The sequence below is a fragment of the Pollicipes pollicipes genome, unplaced genomic scaffold (assembly GCF_011947565.3).
Source record: "Pollicipes pollicipes isolate AB1234 unplaced genomic scaffold, Ppol_2.1 Scaffold_4740;HRSCAF=5597_pilon_pilon_pilon, whole genome shotgun sequence".
NCBI classification, from domain to species: domain Eukaryota; kingdom Metazoa; phylum Arthropoda; class Thecostraca; order Pollicipedomorpha; family Pollicipedidae; genus Pollicipes; species Pollicipes pollicipes.
The window spans coordinates 43,144,176-43,157,995 of record NW_023596545.1 but is presented as its reverse complement, the minus strand read 5'-3'; the positions used below and the strand labels follow the sequence as shown (position 1 = coordinate 43,157,995).

Below are 13,820 nucleotides of genomic sequence, written 5' to 3'. Positions count from 1 at the left end.
GCAATATGAGCACGAAAAAAAGCATCAAAAAAATCTCAAAAATACACACAGAACGCGTTTTCTTTATTTTTGTAAAAAGAGGAAAAAAAGGCCGGGGATCGCGCTGAAGGACCGGCAATTCTTCCGCGGGGCTGCATTTCACAGCGGTGCAGACGCTGAGCGCCCGGCCGTCGGCGCGCTACGCCGATATGGTCTCCCATCACCGCGTCCGTGGCAATGTCCCTCCGACAGCCGACTGTTACTGTTACTGGCCTGTCTGAACGTGCCCATGTCCTGTTTGAATGTGGCGATACTCCGACGGGGTCGGTGTTTTTAAAAACCCGCCCATTTTGATCGACCTTGCGCGCATGCCCGGAACGATCGCTCGGGACAAACGTAACAAACAAAACCGTGTTCGCACCTTGAAAAGCAGTTTTTTAGTGGGCCAATGCAAAACTTCTTTTTTCCTCGACGGCCCACAGCCTTTTTCTAGGGGGAGGGGGCAATTACTTCCAGCTTAAGGCCAGACAAGGATCACGCTAAACCAGCTTATGCTGTCCGGTGCAAGGCAAGGGAGGTGGCATGGTTGAAGTAACGTTAAGTTAATCTGGCTCATTTTTGTTCAGAATGATCATGGTACGTAAAATAAGCCACAGCAATAGATACGTTTATTTCACCACTACACAACATGCATTCAATACGCTTGAACAAGTGGGCCTCCTCACCGGCCCTCCCGCCAGGCTCCTGGGTTGCATCAAGTCCTGTGTATGGTGTCTATGACAGCGGTGGTTTGGGCTCAGCTGACTTGTCGGTGACCTGTGCGATGGATGGATGCCGGGCTGCTTCATCGCAGCAACGGGGAGAATAGCCTCGGGCTCCGCTGCCCGGCACGACCTTGTAGCGCTATGTGATGTCATTTGGTACTGGGAAGTCCTAACTAAGAAAGACCAGAAGTCCTAACCAATACGGGAAGGAAACTGTAATATTTGACAAATTATGCAGGAAATCCCTTTATTTATACCCAATGATGCAATCCTGTACTGCGTAAAAATTCAAAGAGGAAAACGAGCAAGCCAGGATAAGAGTCATCAAGGAGAGAATGGAGGTTGAATGGAAGGAGATTAGCGTTGGTGTAATTGATGAGTAGTTGTCTTGATGGTTGATATATCGGGCACACGAGGAGTAAGTGATTTCTTGGGAATAGGATGCCGCAACGATGACACAGCGGCGGGGAAGTGTCCTCGAAAAGGTGGAAGTGGGTAATTTTGGTGCGAACCAAACACAGTCTGGCGAGCAGCACTTCCCTGGGGCGTTTATCTTGATGAATTGCCGGCCAGTACTGAAGTGTGGGTTTGATTGGGAGAAGGTGACTATGAGCGCGTTGATCCCAGTCGGATTGTAGAAAAAGATGTAAATGTAAATTGATGACTGTAAGAAAATTAAAAACGGGGCAATGAAGGTGATTACGTTCCGGCAACATAAGACTTCGTTTTGCTTCTTAAGGCAGCGGTATTCTTTCCATGAATATCTGCGTGTCCAGGTATCCAGAAAAATATTACGTGAGTTGTTTGAGGAAGGGAGTGGAGCGTTTGTCGTATGCCGTTTAGAATTGGGTGGGGTGATTAGAACTCGATAAGATATTGAAGTCCCCGACATCCCGGCCGGAAACTCAATGACGTCATTAACCGTTTGGGGTTTTTTAGCTTACCGACTCGCTTTTTACAATAGGAAATCTCTGATCGCAATCTCTCTCGCTTGTGTGTGTGTTGATGATCGAAGCTTGGTCGGGTCGGGGTCCAGTGCCGTCGGGATGCGTTGCGCGTAGGGTTGTAACGGATACATTCAGCCGCGTGATAACAATTCTGTCTTATCCGAGACGATGGCCACGACAGGCCATCCAAGACACGTATCCAAAAGTAGCAGCACCGACAATGAAGAAAACAGGTGAGTTTCCATATAATGCAATGTTAAAGACGCAATACATACAAGATATGACAAAATACAAGAGTTTCATCACATTGTGTGAAGCAGCAGGAACCATCCCATATCTGTCATAGTTCTTGCAGATTTCAAGCTTGGTGTTGGCGTGTATTGATTGATTCTAACATCTGATTCAGAACAGAATATGAAATTGAGTAATAAAACTTTATGCCATCTGCAAACAGCTGGATATTATGCTGCTAATCATAAGACTGTTCAAAGAACAGCCATTGGGGGGGGGGGGCATCAGCTATAGTAACATCCATCTAAGCAGTGGCATCCCACCACAAATATCAGCACATGCAAACAATAGATAGAGAGCTCTAAGGTTGCTGCATGCTGATCACTAACTCCAGTGCATTGAGACCCAATGTTCAATTACTGATGATGCTGCTTGGGCAATTTTGGGCAAAAAACTCCCAAAACATCTTTTGACAACAGGCATTTTGAACATATTTGTCCCAATTTGGCTGGTGTAGGTTAAGTACAAGTATGCTCCAGGTTCAACAAATTGATGCATGTGAGTGTCTGGCACAGAATGAGGTTTTATGCAGATGGTATAGGCCTGGTGCCTAAAGGTGTCCTGTTGTTTAACTTAATTTGCCCCTGTTGATGTCCTAGTCTTTAAGCCATTGCAGATTTTCACAGCATCTTATTGGGACAGAGGCTGAACATAACCTCCAATTTGGGGCAGCTTATCTAAAACAAGGTGGAATTTATTGAGTTACACTAAAAAGATGACTATTATGTATTCTATAACAAAAAAATATGATGGGAAGTCATTTTGGGAGGGCTAAGTGAGGCAAATAAAGTCTACCCCAAATGGGACAGCACTGTTCTGTTGGGGGCAGGATTCTGTCTACCCCAAGCATGGCATCGGCATCAAGTCTATAGAATCAGCCAGGTTACATCCTAATCGTTTGGCTCCAGTTGACAATTAAACCCGGACTGAAAAGTTTGCCTGTGCATCTAGTGTTACCGATTTGTGAGAATAACAGAGTGAGTACTTTGTGATGTGCTCATAAAAATAGATGTACACATACACCATTTTTCTAAATGTCAGGGTCAATCAAAGTTGTGGTACTGTCTTGAGGTTGCCAGTCATGCGGAGCCTGAAGTCTGTGCTAGGGCTATGCAAATGCTTCATTTTACAAATGTCCTTCAGAAATCAGTAGCTGATTGCCATAGGTTCTATTTCAGAATTTTGCATGGGATGTGTGTCAAAATTTGAGGACAGTGGGCACCAGGTCTAGCTGACTGTCTTTTATCATACAGAACATGCCTTAGTCAAAATGGCACCCTTACATATGTGCGAGTTACAGGGACATTAGCTGGCTAAAGGCATTGGAGGGGTCTGGCTCAAATTTAATCAGGCTGCTCTGTGAAACACAAAGTCATGCTGCTGACTGCTGGAAGGTTGGTGGCAGAAGTGGTAGATGCCACTGCTGAAGTGGCAGATGGGGAGGGCTGGGGACAGGAGGGAGCAGCCTCCACCCAATCTTGACAATAAAATACAGTCAAATTATGCTAAATGGAAGAAGAAGCTTGTGTTTGTTGGACCATTCTCGACTTGAGCCCGTCTCAAGGCTGTTGTTATAGCCTTGTTCATCATAGAAAAATGAGTGAGAGGGGAGGTATACATGTGATGTTTTGGCAACATGCCTTTATTGAAACAAAAAGCGGAAGTAAATTTGTGTTAAACATCTGTTTCTGTGTCAATTATTTCCACTGTGCGGTTCATGGTTTTAACAGAGCTTGTGTGTGACATGCGTATTTCAGGCGCAACTGCTGGGTCTGCTTTGCATCGGACGAGGACGACCGAATGGCACTGTGGGTGAAGCCCTGTCGGTGTCGAGGAACAACTAAGTGGGTAAGTCGACCTCCCGACCTGCCGCCGCGCACCATCGAGCCTACGATGGCACGCTACACCACCCAAGTAGTTGTAAACATGCCACTGGGGTCCCATTGGGGCCTGCCAGATGTAAACTGGCCAGTTTTCAGTTGGGTCCTGTATGAACCGTCAGTTTTCAGTCAAAGTCTGTGTAGCTGTTGCACTATTTCTCTGGTGTTTCCGACATGGTGGTGGAAGGACAGCCAGTACTGTGTCCACCTTCCATGCTGTCAGGTGCACCAGTCCTGCCTGCAGCGGTGGGTGGACGAGAAACAGCAGGGCAACGCCATGGCGCCAGTTCGTTGTCCACAGTGCAACACCGAGTATGTCATCCTCTTTCCCCAGATGGGTGAGTGCTCACATGGGATGTCTTATTCGTGCACACTCAGGTCGATGAAGTGGCACTTTGCAAAGGGTGTTGTGGAGGCTACTGGAGCGATGCGTGAGTACGCAACCTGTCCATAACGTGATTTGTTCATCATGAATTTGGAAAAGGGAGCAATTCAGGTAAGAACATGTACAATTTTTAACAACGACGATCCTGTATCCAAGTTGAACGGATCCGTACGCGTGTCGGTCAATTAGCCAGCGCGCCTCGCTTATCAAGCTGTGACTGAGGCGTGGCCTCCTGTGATGTCATACCGTGATCCGCCCGATGTTCCGTTTCAGGGCCGGTTGTCATGGTGATGGACCTGATTGACGAGTTCATCAGCCGCTCGTGTCCGTTCGTGGCCGCTGGCGTGGTGGTCGGCTCGGTGTACTGGACGGCCGTCACCTTCGGGGCCGTGACTGTCATGCAGGCAAGTCACGCCACACGCAGTCACGCCGCGCGTAGTGGCGCCTGCAGTCGCTTTCAAGCCGGCAAGGCACGCCGCACGCGGTCGCGCGCACAGCCGTCGGTTGGCAAGTCACGCTGTTGGAGCGGCTGCCGTTTGGAGGGAAATGCATTGATTGTAGGCGCCACCATTCGTGCCATTGACTTCCGCAGAACACGGAGGCAATACACAGATTCAATCACTTCAGATCGTAAGTGGCACAGGAACTGGCGAGCGGACACCCATAGCGTGCGATGTTCTTCCCAGCACGAGACAGCCGTGTCGCATTCTTTATTCATGTGGGAGACGCGAGCACTCGGTTGAACATTTACATGGCTACCGTGCGGTGCCGCATGGCAGGCTTACACGATATGTCAGGGAGAAACCTAAGCTCGCAGCCATGAGCGCAGCCGTATGTGGCAAAGTATGAAAGTGTAGTTGCACGTACCGTTCTCAACTTGGCTGACGATTACCCCGTGTTCTTAACGGTTCACTGTTTATCATGAACTTCCGTAAGTTACGAATGTTGACCGTCCCTGGTGGTGTATCTAACCCCTCGCTCCTTTCCTCTCCGCCCTGTCGTGCTTCGCGTGCCGGTGCTGCGCCCGCATCAGCGACGAACGGCTCTGCCGCGTGCCCGGCAGGTGGTGGGTCACCGGGACGGCCTGGCGGCGATGGAGCAGGCCGACCCGATCTTCCTGCTGGTCGGCCTGCCCACCATCCCACTGCTGCTCATCATGGGCAAGATGGTGCGCTGGGAGGACGCCGTGCTGCGCTTCCTGCGCAGCAGCGCCGTGCGGCTGCCGCTGCTGAAGCGGCTCATGCCGGCCGCGCCGCCGCTCGTGTCGCCCGCGCAGCCGTACGTCGACACGCTGCCGCTCAACGACCCGGTGTCGGCGACGCGCGTGTTGTGCGGCGCGCTGCTCTTCCCGACGGTGGCCACGCTGGCCGGCCGCGCCCTGTTCGAGAGCGTGCCCTCCCGGCTGCAGCGGACGCTGCTCGGTGCCGCCGCCTTCGTCTGCGTCAAGGGCGCGCTCAAGATCTACCACAAGCACAAGCAGCTCATCCGGCTCAGTCTCAGACAGGTGGGCTGAATGGAATCGGGGACGGCTGGCGGTCCGCGGCGAGCCCGGGGATGGCGGGCGGGCCACGCCGGGGGAAAGCCTTCAGTGTTTTGACGTGACTCTGTTTCATCAGGAGGGTTTTTCCACGGTTCACTGTTTATCATGACCTCCCGTAAGTTACGAATGTTGACCGTCCCTGGTAGTGTATCTGAGCCATCCCTCCCTTCCTCTCTGTCCTGTCGTGCTTCGCGTACCACAACGAACCCACAGCGTTTTTTTTTTTAGAAAATTCCTGTTACATCGGACGTCAAATGAGATAGTTTCCCCCAGACTAGTCCAGTCTCTTACCCTTGCCGGGGCACCAGCCGGGTCGGAGCTAAACTCCGCCCACTGCCGAGCTCATTGCTGCGCTGCGCGGGGCGGGGTCAGTCGGCTAAACTCGCGGGCAGCGACCAATGGGAGCGAGCCTTGCTGTGACGTCAGGCGATGCACCATCGTATCCTCTGTCCAGGTTAACCCGAGAGCTTATATCACGAACTGTAGGGAAAGTCATAATGAGCCGTAATCCCAAGAATTGACAACAGGTTTTGTCGCGCGTCGCACGCTGATATAAATCAACGCAAGCAAGTCAAGGTACTCAAGATTCGAGATATTCAACATACTTTTCCCAGGGGTTGAACTATACGCAGCCATGACGGGGCGTCACCCCGAGCGGCGTTCATGATTTAAGACTGGTTATTAAGAGTGCGCCGAGATTACGCAGTTCGTGTGTCAACTGTGTGTAACATTTTGTGTGTAAGAGCTAGCGATGGCCGGTCTGGATTACATCGTTGGGTTATGGGCAGCAGAACGGCGAACGGATTGATCAAACACAGTAAATCGATTCGTGGCACCATGACCACCTGTTAAAATCCACATGTCACAACACGCTACATAGTCGCCAAAACACGCAAGAAAATGCGAAAAGTAGAAGCATTTACTAAATGTGAGAAACATGGTTGCGCCATTGGCAAGGTGCAGCACCCTTTTGCATCATGGAGCTGGGTTTCGGTCCCGACTACCAGTTGCTGGTCCCTCCCGGTAGTTCAGCGAGTCAAGGCGCTTGTCTTCGGATGTACACATCCTGTGGATGGGTGGGTGGGAGTCGTTTTACAAGCGCTCGCTATCTGCACCTGAGTGGAATGGCCTGCGTCCATCCCGGTCAGATGCAGCGGTTCAGTGTCACCTGCCGTGCGAAAGGTTAGTCGGGGACAGGACTGAGCGGCCTGAGCGTTACGGCACGTGCAGCTTTCGCCACAAATTATGTCGCTGTCCTGGATTTTCACGATACAATGGTGGTTCCGGGATCACGCACAAGCCGCTTTATTGTGTGGTCCGACCCCTGATACCCGTCCGATCAAAAGGGTTGTACTATATGCTTGAAAAGGAGCCCAGGTGATCTCTGAACTGTTTCCGACCCATGCCCTTGCATCGAACCAATAGCATCGGCTATTATGACCTGGGATCTCTCCATTGTAGCTGAACTCGTACCCGCGGTTGGGCGCCGTAAGACGTAAATGATGCTTTTCGTTGTCGTTGGCCGACAGGGTTCAGTGACCCTAACTGCGCTCATGTGTCAAGTACGTGCCCACCCGATGCGGTACTGTGGTCGGGGTCTGGACTTGAGTGGCAGGCCCATCAGCCGTTTGGTGGCGGCGTGTGCCCGAGCATGCCTGCTGCGGAGCCATGACATAGGATTCCACCAACTCGCGCCACGTGTTATTGACGCCTGACACTCGCCGCTCGCTGATTGCGCTTAAGTAAACAGCGGGCTGGAGCCTGGCGGACCTGCCGCGTTCGTATGCGCGGCGGCCTCAGAGCGACGCAGGATTTTCACGCCGCCTCCGACGTCGACAGGTGCTGAACTTCGACGACGAGAACGCGGTGCGCGTCCGGCAAAGCGGCGCGTCGCGACCGGAAGCGGCCAACGACGCCGACGACGCGCAGTGAGGACCACGCCGCGCGCGCTCGCCGCTCGATCCCAGTGACGTCACCGCCCGTGTCGGGTGGCGCGGGCGGGTGGTCGGCCGCCGGGCTCGTTCGTCTGAACCGGTCGACTGACTGACCGGCAGGGTGCTGGGTCGGGTGAGGGCGGCGCGGGCGGACGAAGTGTTTGATCGTGATGACGGGGGGGGGGGGGGGGGGGCTCAAGCTGAGCCCATGGTCATGTGCGAACGAGGACAGGCTGTTCGCTGCTTGGGAGCTCAATAATCGGAGAACCCACGTGTGATAACTGATAGGAATCTTGTCAGCACTGGGCAGGCACAGTCGGTAATGGACGCTACGTACTCGCGTGAATTTTCTGTCATGCCAAAATCGACTGATCATTAGATGTTGCCACTAGACCATCTGGTCCGCTGCGTTATGTGACACGCGCCACGCGGCGCGGCGCCAGATATGAGCAAAGTCAGGCGATCGCACGAGAGCGGGGGCCACGCGCCCAGTGTCGACTACCCGCCGCTGGTCGGCCGACTGCAGTGCTCGTGCGGCACGGGGCCTACGGCCGGCCGGCCGGTGTCGGCTTGTCTCCCTGGCGAGGCTGGGCGGCACACTGAGCTGTCCTCGACCTCCGGGTGTCGCGCACTTTAGGACGGACGGCAGGAGGGCCGTGCCTCGACCCGCTACCGCCGCCGTCTAGATAGCATTCGCTGACTGACCCGGGCGAGGTCCCGGGGGACAGCTGGCGGCGGGCGGGCTGCCGCTGGCTCGCCGGAGCTGGCGGACTCCGGGCGTGTGTGTGCGCTGCGCTGTGAATGGTGGTTCCGATTATGCGAGTCGTCCGACCATCGTGTGTGTTTCGCCCGCACGTGTAGCTTAGCATGTCGGCGCCGTGGTGCCGCCCGGCCGTCGTGGGAATCCGAAGGGATTACCGGGACCTTTTTCTCGAAGTCCGGATTTTCAGACGTGATTAGCTGTTCACAATTGCTCGTTCTCATGTCGTTTGGCTGTTGGACGCCGGATTGTGTTGACATTGAGAAACGTTCCGATGAGCGTGCGCACATTGTATTTGATCCTGAGTTCTTCCACTAGTTAATACAATCTTGTCGTTCTGATATATACTTTGTTCTTGTGGAAGATGCTTACGGTTGATTCCAGATATGGTACAAGCAGTCTACTGCACGTACGATGTGTGTCATGAGTAATCCGTGCTGACTTGTGATGGACAGCGGTGTTCAGCATAACTACGTGGAGGTAATACAGATGTAATAGCGCCTGAGAGATAGGACCCCATGCTGTCAGCCTGTTTGCCAGGTGGCCAAGCCCGGCGAGATGTGCCAGGCATCTCGCCGGGCTTGTGGATGAGGATGAGGCACTGAACTATGTTTCGGCTCTGTTGTACAACGAGGGAGACAGATTCGAGCTTCGGGAAGCGCTAGCAGCTGGTAGAAGACTCTGATTTGATTCCGGAAGGTGCGGTCAACTTCCAGAGCAGATCCTCGCTATGAAAGCGATTCCTCGCGCAGCGTTTTAAACGTGCCCATATTCGTTAAAGTATCATCTTTGTGTAAACACATGCGAAACTTTCTGTTGACGGGTTACATGGCATATAGCTGTGTTACACGACCTACAGCTCTATGAAGGAAGTAACGGCATAAATTTTGCGAAAACCCGGTATCTACTCCCGTCGATGAGTCGACCCAACACTGGTTCTGATTAACCAATGACTTCAAATGAATCGATGTGTCCTTGACGTGAGCAACATTTGGCTTTTTACGGGGATGATACCCCGACCTTACCACAAATCAGGCGCAGCCTGCTTACCGAAATAAAGAGCCATGTAAATCAGTGACGTCATAAGGTGGCGGCGAAACGTCACAGCGCCCTATTCGTCCCATTCCACCACATTCTACTTGCGTACATCACGAGTAAGCGCGACCACCCGCGTCGAGAGCACGCGTGGTGATGATGGCTGCAAGTGGAGGTCGGGTCAGAAATGTCCGTCTTCCAAGGACCACACGGCGTAAGTGGCTCACATTTCTTGACACCTCATGAGCAAATGTGGCGCCGTATGTTTTCACGCTCTTTTTATGTTCTGAATGCTATAAACAGCGCATTGTTCGTCACATGATTTGCGGAGCCGGCTTGCCCCGCGTGCACAGTGGTGCGGGAGGTAACTTCAGCTTGTGAAATTACATGACGAATTCCAAAATTTCTGACAGAAAGGTTCTCATTTGTGTCCTTTTTCACTATTACAGGGCTAAGCTGTTAGAACAATGTGTGGGAGTCTGAGTACAAACATTGGCTATTTGTAGCACACTGCACTCATAATGTTTGCAGAATTATGTTATGATGTTCATGATGGATGAGCTCATGATGTGTGTTTGCAAGCAATGCTAGTTTGGATAATAGAGTTTGATTTAGCACAGTTAGAGGTGGTATGACCAGCTGATGATTGGTGGAATGCAGGTGAAGTCGGGGAGATGCAAGGTGTTTTAGGTTCATTATTTTGACAGTGTGTTGTAAGCGCACTGTCAAATTTCGATTTCTTAGGGTCAGATCCCAGACTGCAAAAGGAGACTTCATGCTAGCCACAATAACTTCAACATATGTGGACCATTTATCAGTGTGCAAAGTTTGGTGCAAAGTCACAATAAAGTTCAGCATACAGAGAGCCAATGTTTTAAGGAATTTTGATCTTGCAGAGATATGTTATAGATGCTGTAAAAAAGCTTCACACAAAAATGATAAAAAAGTCAAACAACTTGGCCCTGTCAGATTTCATCCACACTCAAACATGAGGTTTTGCACACAGATACCCTGTAGGCATCCAGTGCAATGGATATATTTTTGTGACCAGGTCCTATCCCATGCCTGCTTTTTGCTTGTGCTACCCCTGGACAGCCAAAAGGAAGCCAGGAAGCCTGAAGTGTACATTGTCACGGGTGTAGAAAGTGCATGCTGATGAATGGTGCTCAAATACTGAGCTCAGGTAATACACACTTCTCCGTTTTGAGATATCCATGAATTATGTGAAGCCTTTTCATCCCATTTCTGCCCTTGCTCCCCTCAATTTATGCACTGGTTATGCTGGGTAAGATCTCCCTTCACCTTAGATATGCTCTGTTAAGTGTTTCATAAAAAGACAACACTTAAGGCATGGACTTTAGCTGAAGATGAGAAACAAATGACAGGTGTATTTCTTGTCATGAGTGAAAGTCAATGCCATCTTGTTGTTGTTCCATCATGCCAAGTCAATGCTTGATTTTTCAAAGATTGTAGCATGCTTTGCAATCACACCCGAGCATGACATGCTGTTCAAAAAGTCCCCCTCCAGCCCCCTGTTCTGCTTATGTTATGTTCTTTAAAACCATCCCCCACATGTGTTACATAAGTTAGGATGGCTCCTTATGTTACCAAAATATGTGAGGCATGCAGGGTACCATTTATACAGCAATTTCTGTCTCATGGTGGACACCCATATCATGTGGCACTTTTGTGTCTTTTATCATGTGGGCTACATGTTTTAAAGACTGGGTCTAAAATAGATTGTAATCTTAAGTTTTGCTTTGCAATTTGTAGCAGTTTTCAAGCTGTGTTCATCTTATGTGCATTTTTTATAAAGCACATGGTAACTTGCTGATACATGGGGGGGGGGGGGGGTGATGCTGAATGCAGGCGTATTATCCCTGAGGTAGTGTGTTCAAGAAGACCCTGCCACAGCCCACAATATTGTAGTGGCAGTGCATGCATATCTGAAGTAGTTTTCTACAAACACACAACCACATTTGTCCATCCAAAACAAGCAACAATAGGTGGATCTATACCTGGCATGGTCATCATGGTCATCAGTGTCGACAAATATGTCAACACCGTTTCACAATCCAGCCAGTTGCCTCAGGTCCTGTGATGGTAGCTTAACAAGCTACACCAGCAAAGGTGATCAGGTCATACTTACTGCTGTGACCTAACACAAACATCACTTTCCTGCACCACCCAGCCCACTTGCCACCCAAGCTTGTGTAGTCATCAAATGTTCAGACATGCATAGGGCAGAGGGTGCCTCCCACTGAGGAGTGCTCCAGGAAACAGGCAGCCATCGCCTGATGCCTGTATTGCTTGGGCCGATCAGTGAGCCCCCCCCCCCCCCATCCCCTACCTCTGACTCCCCACCCTGGTCAGGTTAGGTCCAGCAAGGGAGCATGGGCACCTTTGGTTGGGTGGTCCAAGTGGGGCAGCATGGCACACCATGAACAGGCATGACAGCTTTTGTCACACTGCGGTCTTATTTACCCATAGGAGATTGTTCATGTTAGATATGAATACTTCAGAAAGCTGGCACTCTGCCCATTTTTGTAAAGCTGATTGGTCTTCCAGTAGTGGCGTGGACAAAAGACGCATGATTTACCAAGGAGATGCAGTGCATTGGTCACAGAATAATAAGGCGTCATTAATTTGGAATGCAACACATGTCATCTCCATATCTTGACCAAAAAGGATGATGTGAATAATGACTAAAGACAGATCACTTTTGCATTGAAGTAAAATATAAGCCTGTCACATGGAGAACAGTGTGAATAGTTGTGTAGTGACTATGCCTGGTGTGCGTGTGCGTGCGTGCGTGCGTGCGTGCGTGCGTGCGTGCGTGCGTGCGTGCGTGCGTGCGTGCGTGCGTGCGTGCGTGCGTGCGTGCGTGTGTGTGTGTGTGTGTGTGTGTGTGTGTGTGTGCGTGTGTGCGTGTGCAGCAGAGCTGTTCCCGTGACCCTGACTGGTGCCGTACCCATTTTGCGCCAGGTCGCCGAGACAGTGATGAGGAGCCCATCAACATCGACTTCAGCCGGCCGCCGAGCGCCAACATCCAGGAGTTCGTGGGCCGCGCCTGCCAGCGGGAGGGCGTCAGTCGCGGCCAGAGGCTGGCCTATCTCAACGCCCTGGTCAAGGTGTTCTCTGTGCTGGACGCGCACCAAGACCTGACCCTTCAGCGCGAGGAGCTCATCTACTGGTCAGTGCTCGGTCATCTCCCGTAGAGTTGTCGTGCGCCTGTCCCTCGCAAGTTAGCAAATGCTGGCCGGCCCGGTAGCTCCGCTGTGTCGCGTGACATGGAGGCTGGTCGTGTTGTGTGCAGTCATGTCTTTTCGGGCTCGTTCAGTGTTGCCACCCCGCGCCGTGGATACCGTGCGGCGAGGAATCAGCACTCCCACATTGCTCGAGGCTCGTGCAATGACCGTTCCTGCTCAGTGTATGTGCAGCCCCGAGCGATAACACTGTCAGCGTTGGCGTCCTGTCATACCGTCCACCGTTGGCGTCCTGTCACACCGTCCACTGTCAGCGTTGGCGTCCTGTCGCACCGTCCACTATCAGCGTTGGCGTCCTGTCACACCGTCCACTGCCAGCGTTGGCGTCCTGTCACACCGTCCACTGCCAGCGTTGGCGTCCTGTCACACCGTCCACTGCCAGCGTTGGCGTCCTGCCGCACGGGCGGCCTGTCCCTCCGTCCCGGACAGCAGGTATGGCGGGGGTCCTGTCACACCGTCCACCGCCAGCGTTGGCGTCCTGTCACACCGTCTACTGCCAGCGTTGGCGTCCGGTCACACCGTCCACTGCCAGTTCACGTGACGCGTCACTCCCCTCAGCCTTCGCGTGCCGCTGGTGAACGAGACGAAGGAGGTGCGAGCGGCGGGCTACCGGGCCCTCCGGTACCTGGTCAAGATACCGGAGGATGTCCGCTCTGTCATCAGGTCTCAGGTGCGATGTTACCGACTGCTCCTGGCTCGTGGCAGGGCTGCGGAGGCAGACAGGCATGTATGGTAGGTATGTGTTAGAACTAGAACAGGTTACCGAAAGGCTGCTCCGGAGGATGGCGGTAAAGGTGCCTGTTGAATCTAGGCGGACTTGCATTGTTGACGCACTGTTGTATATGTATGCAGTTTTGGAATCCCCGGCTCCCGCCAGTGGCTACAGTATGTCAGAAACGTCGGGTGAAAGCATGCTATATTTCACCTAGGACTGTCTGGCATCGCTGGTCCGTATCACTTGGTGTATGTCTCATTATTGACAACTGCCCACGTCTGTCTGTATAGTAAATCTCTGTCACACCTGGACCGTGAAGCAAGC

The 13,820-nt window shown here is 52.0% G+C and overlaps 1 protein-coding gene across 1 annotated transcript; it reads left to right on the top strand.

Moving 5' to 3' along the window:
- Positions 1-1,757: 1,757 nt before the first annotated feature.
- Positions 1,758-7,853, top strand: LOC119099458 (E3 ubiquitin-protein ligase MARCHF5). The gene is made up of 6 exons (XM_037222612.1): positions 1,758-1,923; positions 3,739-3,829; positions 4,085-4,199; positions 4,520-4,650; positions 5,310-5,750; positions 7,626-7,853. The coding sequence occupies exons 1-6, from the start codon at positions 1,859-1,861 to the stop codon at positions 7,716-7,718; spliced, it is 936 nt and encodes a 311-aa protein (XP_037078507.1). The 5' UTR covers positions 1,758-1,858; the 3' UTR covers positions 7,719-7,853.
- The last annotated feature ends 5,967 nt before the right edge of the window (positions 7,854-13,820 follow it).